General features: G+C 40.1%; 1 protein-coding gene across 2 annotated transcripts in view; it reads left to right on the top strand.

Annotated features, from left to right (window-relative positions):
- The window catches only part of RUBCNL (rubicon like autophagy enhancer), a 1197353-nt gene that overhangs the window by 429677 nt on the left and 750852 nt on the right, over window positions 1-16824 (top strand). For both annotated transcript variants that reach the window (XM_044071584.1, XM_044071583.1), the window contains exon 2: window positions 6012-6123. In XM_044071584.1, the coding sequence (XP_043927519.1) occupies window positions 6012-6123 (112 nt within the window). The remainder of the gene's footprint in view (window positions 1-6011; window positions 6124-16824) is intronic.

The following is a 16824-nucleotide window of genomic DNA, read 5'->3' as shown; positions in this document are numbered from 1 at the left end:
GGTGTATTTACACATCTTTCTGATTATGTAGAGGGGTAAACACCTGGGTACATCCAGCCACTGGATTCAATTAATGGTTCAGATGACTGATAGAGTGGCGGGGAAAAGATTGGTGTGTGCTTATGTGGTCACTCTCACAGTGATTGCTGGTGGAAGCTGAATACATGGTGTGGTGGTTGGCTTGGCTGCTACAGAGACAGAGTGATAAGCTGATAGTGCAGGCCAAGACTCCCAGGATGCTCTTAGTTTCTGTGACCTATCCCAGATAAATTGGAGTTACTCCAAGGGTTCATAGAAGCTGGCAGGTGCAGATGTGAAGCTCTGGGTAGGAAGGATGTAGTATGACATACATGAGTGAATAGTGCTCAATAATTTAAAAAAAAAAAAAAAAAAAAAAAAAAAAAAAAAAAGTATGTGTACAGAACATGTAGCTCATGGGTATGCAGATTAACCTTACTGCCCAGATCAGTTGTATGACTAATGTGTTGAAGCCAGGCAAAATTCACATATACAGAAATTCTGACAACATGAAAAAAATGCAAAGAGAGTATGTTACCCATGTCATCCAATAAAATAAATCATTACCACAATTCCAGATGAAAACTGTTTTTCTTTACTTGATACTAATCTGGAACTATGGCAAAGTAAGTAAGGTATGTGCATTAAATATGCCCATATAAAGGCAAATATTACCAAAACTTCCACCTGAAAGTTTTTAGAGGAACTGTGGATCAGTTGACAGGAAGGTTTGCATGTACTGACATCACTGGAGATATAATGGTTTGGTATGTAACAGAAGGATATTATAAAATACTGATTCACTTAAAGAATGGATATGATAAATTACTGATTCAATTAAAGAATTGACTGGGATAGGTTAATTTCAAGTAGGTCAAAATATAGTGCAAACTCCAAATGAGAAAGTTTAGATAAAGCCTGAAACCAGCTGAAGAGAAGGTCAGAGCTCTGGTTCAAATACCTCAACTACAGGATCAACAAGCAGTTATAAGATGTCTGGGTATGGTAGTGTATCTTTCATGTTTATCCCGAAAGTGCATAAAATAATTGTATAATTAAAGGAAAACTCTACTGTGGATTTTAAAATGTTTTTTTTATTTTATCTTTTTTTTCTGAGCTATTTCAATTCAGCAAATCACTCAAAGTACTGCTTATAAAATGTTTATGTTTTTTCACAAAATGGCCATCATGGGTCCTGACATATCAACATGAATTTGTTTTCTTGCTTCCACATCTCTTTCCCAGAATCCATTTCAAGTCCTTTTTAAATGAGTCATGCTATACATAAGGAAATAGAGTTGTTTTCTTATCCTATTGAGATACAATGGCAGTAGTGTAAGTCACGGACATCTTACACACCTTTTTTGTAACAAGACTGTTTCTATTTTTTCATAATTTACTCTCATCTTACTGTCAGAGCCTGTCTTATGCTGTTTCCAGCAGGTATATAGCTCCAGCCAATGAAAGGAGATAAATTACAGACTTTCATAAATGCAAAAGTTGTAGTCCTTCAAAAATCAGCAAGCTCTTCTCCAGGGGTGTAGCCAGTGAATTCCATTTTGTACTCACAGATGTTTTTTGCTGCACCCCAAACTACCTGGCATTTAAAATGTGGTCATATCACTTGAGCTATTGCCTCACACCACCCCGAAATTAATGTGTATAACATTTTCCGCTGCTCAGTCAAAAACTATTAGAGGTATTATTTTTAAATGTGCAATCCTCTCTGTAAGAAAGCTATATACATGTTTTTTAAAAACATTTAATCTAGATAGTTATAGACATCATATGACTTGAAAAAAGCCCCAATGTTTCTAACAGGTTCAGAAAAAAATATACTGTAGAGTACAAAGAGTATCCCTGGCTGCACCATTGCCCTTCTCCACACTCTTCTTGAGGTGTTTTAAACTGTAACTGCAATAATAAATAAGAAAGAAATACTTCTGCAACTAATAAAGTATATTTTTAATTCTGTACAATTCAGGAGAGGAAACCCAGATATTTTCATTGCAAGTACTGAGGAATAACAGAATTAGTGACAGTTTAAAACACCCCAGCAGTCATGGTAGCAATGTTGACAGACAGCAATCTGTGAACATACGATATACGCCTAGGCAATGTCATGTACAGTATATAGCAATACAGGTGAAGCAGCAACATTTACTCACCCATATGAGCTCTGAGCAGTACATATTGACACTGTCGTGTCGCATATAAAAAGATAATTAATTTAGTGGCTTTTAAGGTTGCATTGGTCATTGCATGGCTATGTTATGTTATGCATCAGACACCTCCATCTTCATTGTAGAAGATGAAGGGTGGTGGGGTCACCTGATATGACTTGGCAGAGTTGCTGACACATCCTACTGCTGTCATATATTTTTTTTCATTACAATGCAGCACTGTTCTGCAATTCTACATCAAATTATTGCCAACCTTCTCTTCTTCAATTTATGTTATTATGATCTTTTTGTTGATTACTGTCAAAACTCTTGAGTATTTGTATGTCAAAAATGCAGGATCTTAAGGTGAAAACATCGAAATCCACCTATACCGAAACTCACAATATCATATCCCGGACTCCCCCCCCAGCAAGACCCATGTTGCCACTTGTTTCTGTTTTTGTACGAGTAGGGTGTTTTGCAATTCTGTATAATTTCAGGGTTGTTGTACCTGATCGGTGTGGTGATCGATGTTCCCACCTCAAGATCCTGCATTATTGACATATGAATCCTTGGAGTTTTGCTAATAAACTTTTTTTTATATTCTGGTTGCTCTTCCTCAGTCAGCAGTAATAGTTCATGGACTACCCATGTTATAAAGATCTGACTGCTGTCCATCATAATCCTTGGAGACATAATTTAACTTCTGGCAAATGTATTTATTTCTGAATAGGTTAGTAGTATTCTAAGGCTAAGTAGAAAGCAAATCTCATAATGCAAACTATTGACCAACTTTTATACATAAAATGAAGTTCAGATTCAGCAGTTCCTCAGCTTAGGTGGTACATTTGGAATAATCTCAAAACATTGTTTACACTCTTCTTCTGTTTGTAGCATAATGTAATAATCTTTTTTTTCTGCCGTCTAAATGACAGCTCAGTTTGTTACATTTCTAAAAAGATGTTCATCGTGTTTCACTGTTGCAGTCATTACTCTTGGGTTATCCTGCTGGCAGGCTACCCGCAGTCGGCCTGAATTCCAAAGTCTTGGTCCGGCGTCTGTTGCTGTCGCCTCTTCCCTGACATCAGTGCGCCAGGGATATAAAAGATACAGCCGACGCCATTTTCTTCAGTCTTTCTTAGCACACTCAGTAATTTTCCTTTATAGCTGACAGTAATCTATTCATGCAAAAACAAGTCCAAAACACAACTGTAATCTGTCTGCAATGTTTATTTCTCTTTTCCTAGTCAAGCAATGTTCAATATTTTCCTTTTGTTCAGACTGCAGGTTACCTTTATCTCAAGCTGCAGCATGATGTCTGAAATAATTTCACTGAACACAAACAGGTTTCTGTCCTAGCTTGCTTAAGAAACAATGTCTGAAATAAATCTACTTAAAGGAATCCATTCTGACAGTATTACATATAACACATGTAAGTACATCTTCCAACATTGTTCTGAACCCTTTTAATGACACAAACAGCGGGAACAGCCACAGCAACAGAATGAGAGATGTATGTCAAAAGTACCTCAAATGGCAGTTACTAAAGTGAACAGCACTCCTGCTGATCATGTCATGTGATTTATCCACTGCATCTGTTTCCATCAGCGGTAAATCAGAAAACCATACTACAGAAAAATACATAAGTGCATTAGCTTGCAACATAAGAGAATTAACTACTTCAGTTAATAAAGTACACTCTATAATCACTATGTGTCACAATGAAGTGATACAATTTCCCCCGTCAGAAAGGGGTTGTAGATATTCAAAGAGAAAGGATACTCTTAGTATTTCTTGGAGTGGAGGAAACTTACTGTACACTAATGAAATCTAAGCATTCAGACTAAAAGCTGCCTAAGAGTAAGTAATAGGATCACATGAATCTTGGCACAGTCTCTAGTACCTGCTGTCATCAGCTTGTAGTAAACACTTGGCAGGAACACTACAGAAGTCCCTGTGTCTGTAGTTTGTCGTATGGGTAGAGACAAATTCCTCTGCCAAAAGCACAAGAGGTTAAGCTTTAAAGGAAAAGGGGAGGGCTTTCCCTACCTTTGATTACAAGGAAAGGAAATTAAATAAAAGTTTTATAATGTACTAGCCAGTTACTGATCACTAAATCATACTGGATCCATTCTGTAGAGAGAAAATAATTCCTTGGATTGAGTTGACCTCCAAGTAAGGGTAGACCTTTCCTTTAAAGAAACTTTTGGAATAAGATGTAGCATGGGGTTAGAATGTGGAACAAAATAGTTGTGAATTGCACAGTCAGTTATCAGAGCACCCAGGCTAAAGCTTTTGAAGTATTTTGGAATGAATAAACCAGTTTTGCTACAAGCCGATGCAAATCAAAAATGGTAATACTTAAGACGAAATAAGACTATGTATAAGCAAACATATGTTTATATACACACGTACATGTGTGTGTGTGTGTGTGTGTGTGTGTGTGTGTGTGTGTGTGTGTGTGTGTGTGTGTTTCTGTGTATGTAAACATAAGCTGAAATATCTAAATGAACAAATATTGCAACGCAACCTGAAAATTAAAGTAATATCTGGAACCATCAGTAATAGGGAGCAGAGTTTCTATTGACAATCTATAAATCAGGAATATTACCTAATATTAAATATGGGGCTTCAGTCAGCATTTTCAGTTATTCTTTTCTTAGCAGACTTGAAGGAAGCTTTATAAAGAGAATATACAACATCCGGCATTTGGAATATGTGGAAAGGTTAAAACAAAATGTCATTGCTCATTATCAGCTGTACGTAAGAGGGGACCTACTCCTAATTAATAAGTGAAAGCAAAACTGTTTACTTGCTGCAACTATAGTGATTTCCTTTAGTGTTCACTATTTTGAGCCTACACACTAAAATTGTTTTCTGGATCCACTAGAAGAGGAACTAAATTCCTTAACAGGACTTTTCTTAATAGGGCAGAAACTTGGTGGAACTTGCTACCTTTACTTTTTAGAGGAAGAGGTACCCACCTTCAAAAGAGACCTACAGTAACTGTGGTTGTGATACAGGGTATATGTCCTGACATTAATAGGTGGCAGACTTTTTGAAGGCCTATAGAAGTCTCAGAGTATGTTTATAGTCAAAACATCGAAACATTGCAGACTACTACGTCTACATGACAACGTGATTCCATCAATGACAGTTTCAGCAAAGAAAATTCTGTTGCATCAAATAAGTCAACTGGAAGTTTTATTGACTTTGAATTTTTAATGATTTATTTTTTAAAGCAGACACTTATTGTTTATATTTATGTGTCTGGTTAGTTTGCGGTTTTCTTCTGTTGTCATCATAACTATAGCTGCTGTTCTGTTTCTGACTTGTTTGACATATGGATACAATGTGATTCTGTGCTGTATGGAACACAATGCACATGGAGGGTGAGGTGAAAGGCCTTTCTCTCTTCCCCATGGATGTGTGACCATGCAGTTGGTACAGTTAAATAAAGGGTACAGGTTTCTTTAGTTTTGATGGACTGTTTTGTCATATTTAGGATTCAGTGGTTTTGACTTTGATGCCATGATATGAATCTGCTGTACAAAGCTAGGCTGTACGGTATAATAGAAGACATTTTAAATAATAAAATTGTCAATAGATGTGCATTGTAGTCCTTTTGTGAAATGTATGGTTTATATCAAACTTAATTGAAAAAGACTACACTCAGCCTGAATTCCTGAAAAATACATTACATGTATAAAACACAATAGTTTTTAAAATTGTGTCTATATAATAAAGAATTGTATTTTAACTAGCTCCCTGAACTGATTTCAGTATTAAAGCTGTATTTCACTTAACTGTATATTATTTCTTTCATTAAAGGTGTCTAAAGAAAGTGACTGCCTTACTTCCAGGAAGCCATGCAATCTTACTGAGCTGTCAACAGTTGAGACATCTTCTCTTTTCTGCATTCCAGAAGTTTCAGTTCTATCAGGTAAAATGTATCGGGGCTAGAAAACAATATTTTTGGATGGTACTTTGCATGTGGGTGATATGAATGGTTCATTAAATTAGCAAATTAAATTAGCATAAGCAGCCAAGAGGGGACACTGTGCAAGACTGTGACAGAACGTGGTGCTGAGTTGCAGGAAGCCACTGTGCCCACCAAGGTCTTTATAATAGTTTTTGGTAATGCAGACAGTGCTGTATGTTAATGCTCTTAATACTGTTATGCTTGTATAACAGACATGGCCCATGAAGCTGTAACAGTAAGGATTTTCTTTAACTTTTTCTATGCCATTTTTTGATTTCGTTACTGCTGACCATCTACTCCCCCCCCCCCCCACTCACTGGATTTGATCCTGTTTGTTCTGCCATATGGGGAGAGTTATGCACCAAATGTATGAGGATAAGAACTGTCTCGCAAGGTCATCATACAGGCAGCCATGAGGGTATTTTGCGTTCTTGCCAAACTTGCGTCACCATCCCTCTATGCCACTAGAACTGGTCTAGGTTGAGGTGTGAGTGCTCAAGTGCTGCGGTCACACCATGTGAACTGACCATGGCATTTCTTTGATATTAATACTCAGTGGGAAGGCTTGCTTAATCAGTATATACTTCTTTATGGATGCCAACACAGAGCAAGTTAAATGCATGTTTTCACTATAATCTATGAAGCGGCTTATTCAGTTTTTACAGTTTTATTGGCTATACATTACTGTTATTTCCTGATACACTTCCTAGTCACAATGTCATGTATCTTCTGTCATATGCTATACATATGACCTTATCACCTATAGCTTATAAGGTCTTCCTTACTATTACATTCAAGCCTTCATGCAGTACAAGCTTTTCAAAAAAGTTCACTGGAGGAACTCTACTGTTTGTTGAAGTCTGTTTTAGCAACTCTCAGAACATCATAGCAGAGAGTTTACTGGGAAATGAATGCTGGTTTACTAGAATATGGAGGCTAACTTACTGACAAATTGTATACTGAGCTGCATTTGATGAAGAGGATGAGCCTTTCAAGTTAGTATATATATATATATATATATGTGTGTGTGTGTGTGTGTGTGTGTGTGTGTGTGTGTATACATATCTATATCTCTCTATCTATATATCTAAATGTATATATATGGGATCACTATGAAATCCCGAATACTTACAATACCGAAGACCGGTATCCTGAGACCAGATAACCGATAGACAAGGCGACCGGAAGACCAGAAGAGCGAATTTCAAATTCGCGAAGTACGGAGATGTCAGGAGGTTAGGTAAGTATCTATGTTTGGTTGTGTTGGTTAGGGGCTTTAGTGTATGTACAAGTGTGTGCTGTGACTGTGATGTGTGTGTGTGCGGGGAATGTATGTGTGTGGTTGTGTTTTCATGTGTTTGTCTGTATAGTGCAACCTTGGAGTTAGAATATTTAAGTAGGGGGTTGTGGGGGGTGCAGGGGGGCTTGCCCCCCTGCTTTTATGTAGTGTAGGTTTGTGTGTTTGTGTTTTGGGTGAAGGTGTGTGTATGTGTATGTGTGTGGTGTATTTTAGTGTAGTGTTCGGTATTTTAAATTTCACGCTTCTGGTATTCCAGTCTTCTCATCTTTCAGGTGTCTGGTTTCGGGGATCCCATCTATATATATATATATATATATATATATATATATATATACATACATACAGGATGTTCTTCGTTTTCCATTGCTGCAGTCCTTACTATTGGGTATAGTCCGCGTCCAGTCGGCCCGAATACCAGAGTATAAGGCTGACGTCGGTCATGGCGCCTTAGACTGACGTCAGTACGTCAGGGTACTAATGCGCATGACCGACGTCATATCCTCCGTCTTTTTTGCCGCATGGTCCGATGCAGAAGCAGTTTTGCGAGTGCAGGTTGGCGTTCTGAAATATTTCCGAAACCGGAGTTTCAGACCGAAACAGAGTTGGCTAAGTACCCCGTTGGGGAACATTTTGTTTTTTCTTGCCTCAGTATTTAACCGGATGTCAGAAAAAGTGAATAACTGTATTTCTTGTGGGAAGCAGATACCTCATAGGGATTATCATACATTGTGTATACCTTGTTTAGGGCCTGAGCACGACGTTGTTGGTTGCCGTTCTTGTGCTAGATTTAACAAACGCACTATTAAGAGGAGGCTAGACTGTGCCAGGTTAGTGTTTGGGAAGCGTTGCAATTATAATATGCCGTCGGATGCTCCGACGCCCGCTTCATCCAAGAAGCGCAAGGACAAAACAGTGAAGCCTAGGGTTGATGATTCGGCAGTCCCGGACGTCGGTTCTTTAGAAGGCTCAGTGGAGCCAGAGGTTTTGCCAGGAGTTTCCATGGAGTCTCAGGCAGAAACTTTACTGTTGCAGGATGTGCCTTCTCAGGAGGTAGGCCAGGCTGAGGGGGCTTCTCAGGTAACTGTTCTTCCCTCTCTTCCCAAGGTAGTTAGGGCCTCTCCTTCTGTTGCCAAAACTTCTTTTAGAGGTAGGCCAAGTTCAGCTTCTGTGGGGGCTTCTCCTAGCATTTCGGGCTCTGTACCTAAGAAACATATGCTTAAAATGGCAGAAGATTTGATTACTATGATTAGAGGTTCTATGCCCCCGCCTGATAAGAGGCCTAGGGTGGAACAGGAGTTTGATAGTTTTGAACAGTGTTCAGAGGCTTCAGAGTCTTCTGCGGAAGACTTACAGGAGTATCCTACTTATTCTGATTCTGATGTGGATGATTCCACTCCTACAGCTTCTCCTCCTGAGGATTTCTCATTTTCAGAGACTCTGCACTCCATGAGGGAGCACTTTAAATGGGAAGGCCAGGATTACTCTGATTCCAGGAAAAGGCTTAGGGAATTCTTGTTTTTACCCCAGCATAGGCCCTTAGCTATTCCTCCTGTGTTGAATGTGGTGGAGGATGTTTTTGCAGAGGCTTCCCTGAACCCTGACTCCTTGCCTCCTGCTCCTGTTAAGCCTGATAGGTATTATAGGGTGCCCGAAGCTCATAAGTATTTGTTTAAGAGTCCTAGGGCGGACCCAGAAACCATTTCTCAAGGGCCTAAAGGTGTTAAGGCTTCTGTAGTTAAAAATCCTGTTCCCACTGATAAAGAGGCAAAGGCTTTGGATAGGTGGGGAAAGAAGGTGTATACTTCTTCCACTCTAGCCATGAGAGCGTTGAATTGTCAGTTTCACATGCTAAAATATCAGAATTATCTCCTTTCACAATTAAAATCTAAGGTGGATGCTTTGGCGGAAGGTATTGAGTGTAAAGAGTTGCTGGATTTGGTTCATGTGTCTGAACAAGTGGGTAAGCATTCTTTGCAATGTGGTTTTGATGCTGTACAGGCCTCCTCGAGGGTGGCTGCTACTGGTTCTGTTCTTCGCAGGCATGCCTGGTTGAAGGATCAGAATTTAGCTGAGCATGTTAAGACAAGGATTTTGGATGCTCCTTTACAGTCTGATGTGTTGTTTGGATCGCCTGTGGAAGCAGTTTTAAAGAAAATGGAGGACAAAGCTAAGTCTATGCAAACTGTTAAAGATTTTTTGCAGGTGCAGCCACCGAAGTTTAGTAGAAATTGGCCTGCTAAGGGGTGGACATATCCTGCTTATGATTCCCAGTCTAGGGGTAGGTCTAGGCGTGGTAGGGGCAGGGCTCAAGGTTCTTTTCGGCCTAGATCAGGGAGTTCACCTGCTCAGACTTCTGGTGAGGGCAGGGGTCAGTCCTTTCGTAAACAGACCCAATGACCTGTCTTTTCAGCTGCCAGTAGATTCTTGTCTGGCAGCTCCTTTGGGAGGAAGACTGTCTCTTTTCAAAGAAAATTGGGATTTAGTTACTCAAGACAAATGGGTGTTGGATATCATTCACCACGGTTACAGATTTTATTTCCATACAATGCCCCCTTTCAAGGGCATGCCAGACGTTCCTCCTCCACAAAGAAAAGAGGCTCACAAGCAAGTTTCTCAGTTACTACAGATGGGGGCCATTCAACCAGTCCCTGTATCAGAAAGGGGCCTAGGATTTTATTCTCGCCTGTTCCTAGTACCAAAGAAGGGGAACACATGGCGACCAATTTTGGATTTATCTCTCCTCAACACTTTTCTGGACATTCCCAAGTTCAAGATGTTGACGTTGCAACAGCTTTTACCTCTGTTGGGCAAAGATCACTGGATGGTAACTTTAGATCTCAAGGAAGCTTACCTTCATGTGCCTATAAGGCTAAGTTGCAGGAAGTATCTGCGGTTTCGAGCTGGAAATTCTCATTATCAGTTCTCTGCATTGCCCTTTGGCTTATCTACTGCGCCCAGAGTATTCACAAAGGTTCTGGCTCCAGTGATAGCTTACTTCAGGCTTCAAGGAATTCAAATTTATCCTTACTTGGACGACTGCCTGATTCTGGCTCCAGAAAAAGAAGACCTTCTACAGCATCTGGAATATGTTATAGCAGTGCTAAGATGCCTAGGGTATTCTGTGAACGAAATAAAGTCCAGTCTAGTACCCTCTCAAGACATGTGCTTTCTGGGTGTGAGACTGAATACAGCAGCCCAGATGGCCTTTTTAACCCCGGACAAACAAAAGAGTCTATCACTTTACTTCCATCAACTATCTCATCAGTCCGTGCTGACTGCAAGGACAGTCCTTCAAGCATTAGGGTTCATGGCATCTTGTATTCTGGTGCTTCCCAATGCCAAACTGCATATGAGGAAGCTACAATGGTATCTCAAAATGTATGGACACAGCACTGCCAGGATTTGGACACTGTCATTCAAATAATACCTTGCCTTCAGAAAGAATTTTTGTGGTGGGCTCAGGAATGTCACCTAAACAAGGGACTCTCTGTGACCCGCCCAGAGGCGAGTCAGATTTTAACGACAGATGCCTCGGACATTGCTTGGGGAGCTCATCTAAATGGAAAGTGGATACAAGACAAGTGGCCTGCCAGACTACAGCATCTACATATCAACATGAAGGAGATGTTAGCAGTCCAGTTTGCATTAGTGGCTTTCAAGGAGTTACTTCTTCCAGGGCAGGTGTTGATTCTAACAGACAACACAACTGTCATGTGGTACATCAACAAGCAAGGGGGAACACATTCTTATCCTCTATGCAGGCAAGCAATGATTTTATGGGAGACTGCGCTAAGCTTGCAACTAACTCTTCAGGCAAGGTTTCTGCCGGGAGCACAGAACTCCTTAGCAGATGTGTTAAGCAGACAAATCATGGATCCCCACGAGTGGAAACTGGATCTTCATGTATTTCAAAAATTGACAGTGTCATGGGGAACTCCAGACATAGATCTGTTCGCGTCTCCACTAAACCACCAGCTGCCACAGTATTGCACAAAGGGGTTTCATCACACAGCTTGGAAAGTGGATGCTCTGTCGTTCAGTTGGAAAAACCTTCATGTGTATGCCTTTCCTCCTCTGCCTCTTCTTCCAAAGGTACTATTAAAGGTCAGGCAAGACAGGCCAAGGATGATTTTGATAGCTCCAGATTGGCCTCGGCAACACTGGTACCCACTTCTACGGAGTCTGGTAAGGAAGCCTCCATGGCCTTTACCTCTGATTCCTCATCTGTTATCTCAGAAGGATGGTCATCTGCTCAATGTCAAGCTTCAATCTCTTCATCTAACAGCCTGGCATATTCTGTGTTGAGGCACAGCAGGTCTCAACTTCCTCAACAAGTTTTAAATGTGATTATGGAAGCTAGAAGACCTAGTACAAGGAAAGTGTACGCAGAAAAATGGAAGAGATTTTTATTTTGGAGTACAGCAAAGAATTTGGAGATTTCTGAACCTAATTTGAGTGTGGCTCTTCAATATCTTACTGAGTTATTGGACAAAGGTTTGTCCTTCTCTTCCATTAAGATTCATGCTGCAGCAATTTCAGCTCACTATGATTGTGACCCACCATTGTTTTCGCATCCTTTGTTCAAGCAGTTTCTCAGAGGGGCAAAGAATATAAGACCCCCACGTAGAGCTCCTACTCCTGCTTGGGATCTCAATTTTGTGTTGGAAAAACTTACTCTACAACCTTTTGAGCCTGCGGCTACTGCTGAATTGAAATACTTGTCATGGAAGACTGCTTTTCTGTTGGCTATTACTTCTGCAAGAAGGGTGTCTGAGTTGCAGGCCCTTATGGCAGTAGAGCCCTTTTGATTTTCCATAAGGATAGGGTATCATTACGTACTAATCCTTCCTTTATGCCTAAGGTGGTTTCTAGTGTGGCTTTAAACCAAACTATTCATTTGCCTACCTTTTATGCAGACCCCCAAAATACAGGGGAAAAGATTTTGCACACTTTAGATGTACACAGGCAATTGCGTTATTATTTGAGCAGGACTAAGGATTTTAGGCAGTCTCAGCAGTTGTTTGTTTCTTTTGCTTTGAGTTCACAGGGCAAGCCTGTGTCAAAACAAACTATTTCTAGGTGGATTGGCTTTTGCATTGCATTGTGTTATTCCCATCATGGCAAGGAGATTCCAGCTGGGATTAGGCCTCATTCCACTAGGGCTACTGCCACTTCAACTGCATTTCTAAGGGGGGTGGCAACTAAGGATATTTTGGAAGCAGCTACTTGGAGTTCAGTGCATACTTTCTCTAAGCATTATCACCTTCCTATTTACTCTAAGTCTAGGGCTGGTTTTGCCACAGCTGTTTTGCAAGGCATTTTGTCAGCTCCTACTTCTTTATGATTTGCCAGCCTCCCTTACCTCTGCTTTGGGATTCTACCCAATAGTAAGGACTGCAGCAATGGAAAACGAAGAACATAGTACAGTTTTGTACCTACCATAAATGTAGATGTTCGAGGATTCCATTGCTGCAGTCCAATTTACCCTCCCTCCTTCCCCTCTGTGTTTAGGGGTGGTTGTGTAGGTGAGTTTACATGCTTATATTTCTGTATATATTTTTGTATATATTGTACATGTTTTTGGTGCAGGTATTTTGGCCCTTGTTTTTTTAGGGTATTCTGACATCTGGGGCAAGAAAAGACTGAGGATATGACGTCGGTCATGCGCATTAGTACCCTGACGTACTGACGTCAGTCTAAGGCGCCATGACCGACGTCAGCCTTATACTCTGGTATTCGGGCCGACTGGACGCGGACTATACCCAATAGTAAGGACTGCAGCAATGGAATCCTCGAACATCTACATTTATGGTAGGTACAAAACTGTACTTTTTTGTGATATAAAAATGAGACCACAATAAATCATTTCAAAACTTTTCCCAGATTTAATATGACCTAGAACCTGTACAACTCAATTGAAAAGCAAACAAATCTATTAGGGGAAAAATCTAAAAAATAAAAAATGTATAATAAGCTGATTGCATACATGTGCACACCCTTAAACTAATACATTGTTGAAGCACCTTTTGATTTAATTACAACATTCAGTCTTCTTGGGTACACACCTGCCATCAATTAAAGAGACTCTGATTAACCCCAAATAAAGTTAAGCTGTCCTAGTATGATTTTCCTGACATTTACTCAGTTGCCTGCTACAGCAAAAGCCATGGTTTGCAGAGAGCTTACAAAGCATTAAAGGGATCTCATTGTTAAAAGGTATCAGTCAGGAGAAGGGTACAAAAAATTTCCACAGCATTGGATATGCCATGGAACACAGTAAAGACAGTCATCAAAAAGTGGAGAAAATATGGGACAGCAGTAATTTTGCAAAGAACTGGACGTCACTCCAGAATTGATGAAAGGACAAGATGAAAACTGGTCAGGGAGGCTGCCAAGAGACCTACAGCAACACTGAAGGAACTGCAGAAATTTCTGGCAAGTATGTGTTGTGTACTACATGTGACAACAATCTCCCATATTCTCCGTATGTCTGGGCTATGGGGTAGGGTTGCAAGATGGAAGCCTTTTCTTGCACAGAAAAAAACATCCGAGTCCAGCTAAAATTTGCAAAACAATACATCGTCTCCCAAAAGCATGTGGGAAAATGTGTTATGGTGTGATGAGACCAAGGATGAACTTTCTGGATGCAATTCCAAAAAGTACATTTGGCACAAAAACAACACTTCGCATTACCAAAAGTACACCATCCCTATGGTGAAGCATGATGGTGGCAGTATCATGCTTTGGGGTTGCTTTTCTTCAGCTGGAACTGGGGCTTTAGTCAAAGTGGACACAATTATGAACAGTTCCAAATGCAAGTTACTTTTGGCCCAAAACCTTCAGGCATCTGCTAGAAAGTTGAAGATGAAGAGGAATTTCACTTTTCAACATGACAGTGACCCCAAGCATACATCCAGATAAACAAAAGAATGGCTTCACCAGAAGAAATTTAAAGTTTTGGAATGGCCCAGCCAGAGCCCATACCGAAATCCAATAGAAAATCTGTGGGGTGACCTGAAGAGGGCTGTGCACAAGAGATTCCCTTGCAATCTGATAGAGTTGGACTGCTTTCGCAAGGAAGAGTGGGCAAATATTGCCAAGTCAAGATGTGCCATGCTGATAAACTCCTACCCAAGAAGACTGAATGCTGTAATTAAATCAAAAGGTGCTTCAACAAAGTATTAGTTTAAGGGTGTGCACACTTATGGCTGGCATTTTAACAGGGGTGTGTAAACTTTATATATATATATATATATATATATATATATATATATATATATATATGTGTGTGTGTGTGTGTGTGTGTATATATATATATATAGATATAGATATAGTTTGTGTCCCGCTGCAAAAGCAGATCATTGTTGCTTGTGTCAGGATGCAATGTTTCGGTAGTCTGGACTTTGTGGCTGTGATTGTTTACTTGTGTTGATGCTTCGGGCTGCATTTTTGCATTATAAACCCATCATTTCTGATGGTTTGGACTTGGTATTCTCGTTTCTTTCTATCTCATTACACATTGCATTTCAAATCATTCTCCTGAAACTCATGTTAATTTTCTCTAGTAGCACAGATCTCAGAAGGCAATGTGCATAATGCATGCAGAGCTGTAGTATTGTTTTTTTTTTTTTATTCCAGGTCTTGTAAAGGTTTAGAGGTTGTGTTCAATAACTCTTATTTTCTGTACAATCTTCCTTTTACCTTTCCTCACTTTGGTGTACAACCTTTATGTGGTTTTATAGATGAACCCAAGTTTAATAAAAGGGCTTTCATAGAGGTTTTGTTGAAAGCTTTGGATTTCTAGATGTGGTATTCAGACATGAATTGTGAAGAATGAGAGATTGATATTCATGAAGAAATGTGTGCCATGTGATCTGTGTATCAGTGATGGATTTCTTCACCTAGTGCTTGTGACTTTGTGAGGAATGCATTATCAATTATTCCTGGTGGCATAGGAGTCACCTCATTAGACTTGCCAGCAGAGCCATAACAAAGTTATTTAGTGCCTAGTGCTGATGCATGATCTTATACACTGAACTCTAAGCCAAGGAATGAACTGCAGAAAAGTACATTTCATGGTATAACACTCCTTGGCCAGGTTAGTTCTTCCTGATTTGCACTCCTCATGTCCTATTTGAAGAGCACAAAAAAGAAAAAAAGTTATTTCTCTAATCTAGCTCTTGTGCTTCTTGCATCTCTTCTAAGGCATGCAGGCACCTTGATCCCACCCTAACTATTCCTTTACTTGCCAAGGAAATTGTTGGGTTCCCTATTAAAACCGCAAAGGTCCAATTACGTGAATACGGAAACATTGACACGTATTCATCAAACCACGAAAACACTGATCATCCTGAAGTGCAAAATCCGAAATGTCGAATCATCATAGTTGGTCCTTCTGTGGTATAGCTCCATAAGGTAAGTGTGTGATAGTTACGGACCTTAGGGTTAGGGTGTGGGTTAAGGTAAGTGCATAGATAGTAATGTATGTAAAGCTTAGTGTAGAGTTTTGTTAAGTGTATGTGTGTGGATTATTTATTTTGTTTGGCTATAGCTCATTAAGGTAAGTGTGCGATAGTTACTGACCTTAGGGTTAGGGTGCAGGTTAAGGTAAGTGTATACATGGTAGTATATACAAGCTTTACTTTAGGGTTATAAGTAGGGTTTTGGTTAGTGTATGTATGTGGTTTATTTATTTTGTTTGGGTAGGTAGTATGTAGCGGGGGATGAGGTTGGCCAACTATGACGATTCGAGATTTTGAATTTTGCGGTTTAGGGCTTTCGGTGTATTTGCGGTTCGCGCAATATGTGTCAATGTTTATTTATTCGCTGAAAAGGACTTTCGTGGTTATAATATAGACCCAAATTGTTGTATAAATCATTCTAGTATAAATCCCTGCCCTTCTCCTGAAGACTGTTTAATGCAGCGGTTATTATCCATGGATATGCCAAGTTCTCCTAACACCTTGTAACCTGGGGTGGCTTCCCCTTTGGCACACCCTAAAAATGCTTCTGCTGGCCAGGGGAACTTTTGCACACGTCATGCTCATGTGGAAATCCCCACCCCCCCTACTGAAAACTGTGTAATGCAGTACTCCGTGTCCAGAAACATGCTTCTCCTCGCTCCATTATTTGTACATAGCTGATTATTCTATACATCTCACTCAATCCTGTAATTTCCAGCCATATGCTTATTACTCAGGGAAATCCACCCCTATAACTTTATGCAGTGGTCTTTATCCAGGGGGACTCTTTCCCAACATCAGTGCTGTAAAATATGATGTTCCTTATCTGTCCTCTTGTGCCTCTTCTTGTAGAGCCCCTGGTACTGTACTAAATCACTCTGGTAAACGCCATCCTGTATT

The sequence above is a fragment of the Protopterus annectens genome, chromosome 5.part0 (genome assembly GCF_019279795.1).
Source record: "Protopterus annectens isolate FY-2018-M chromosome 5.part0, PAN1.0, whole genome shotgun sequence".
Classification (NCBI taxonomy): Eukaryota; Metazoa; Chordata; order Ceratodontiformes; family Protopteridae; genus Protopterus; species Protopterus annectens.
The sequence above is the reverse complement of the archived record's forward strand: the minus strand, read 5'-3'. Positions and strand labels throughout refer to the sequence as shown.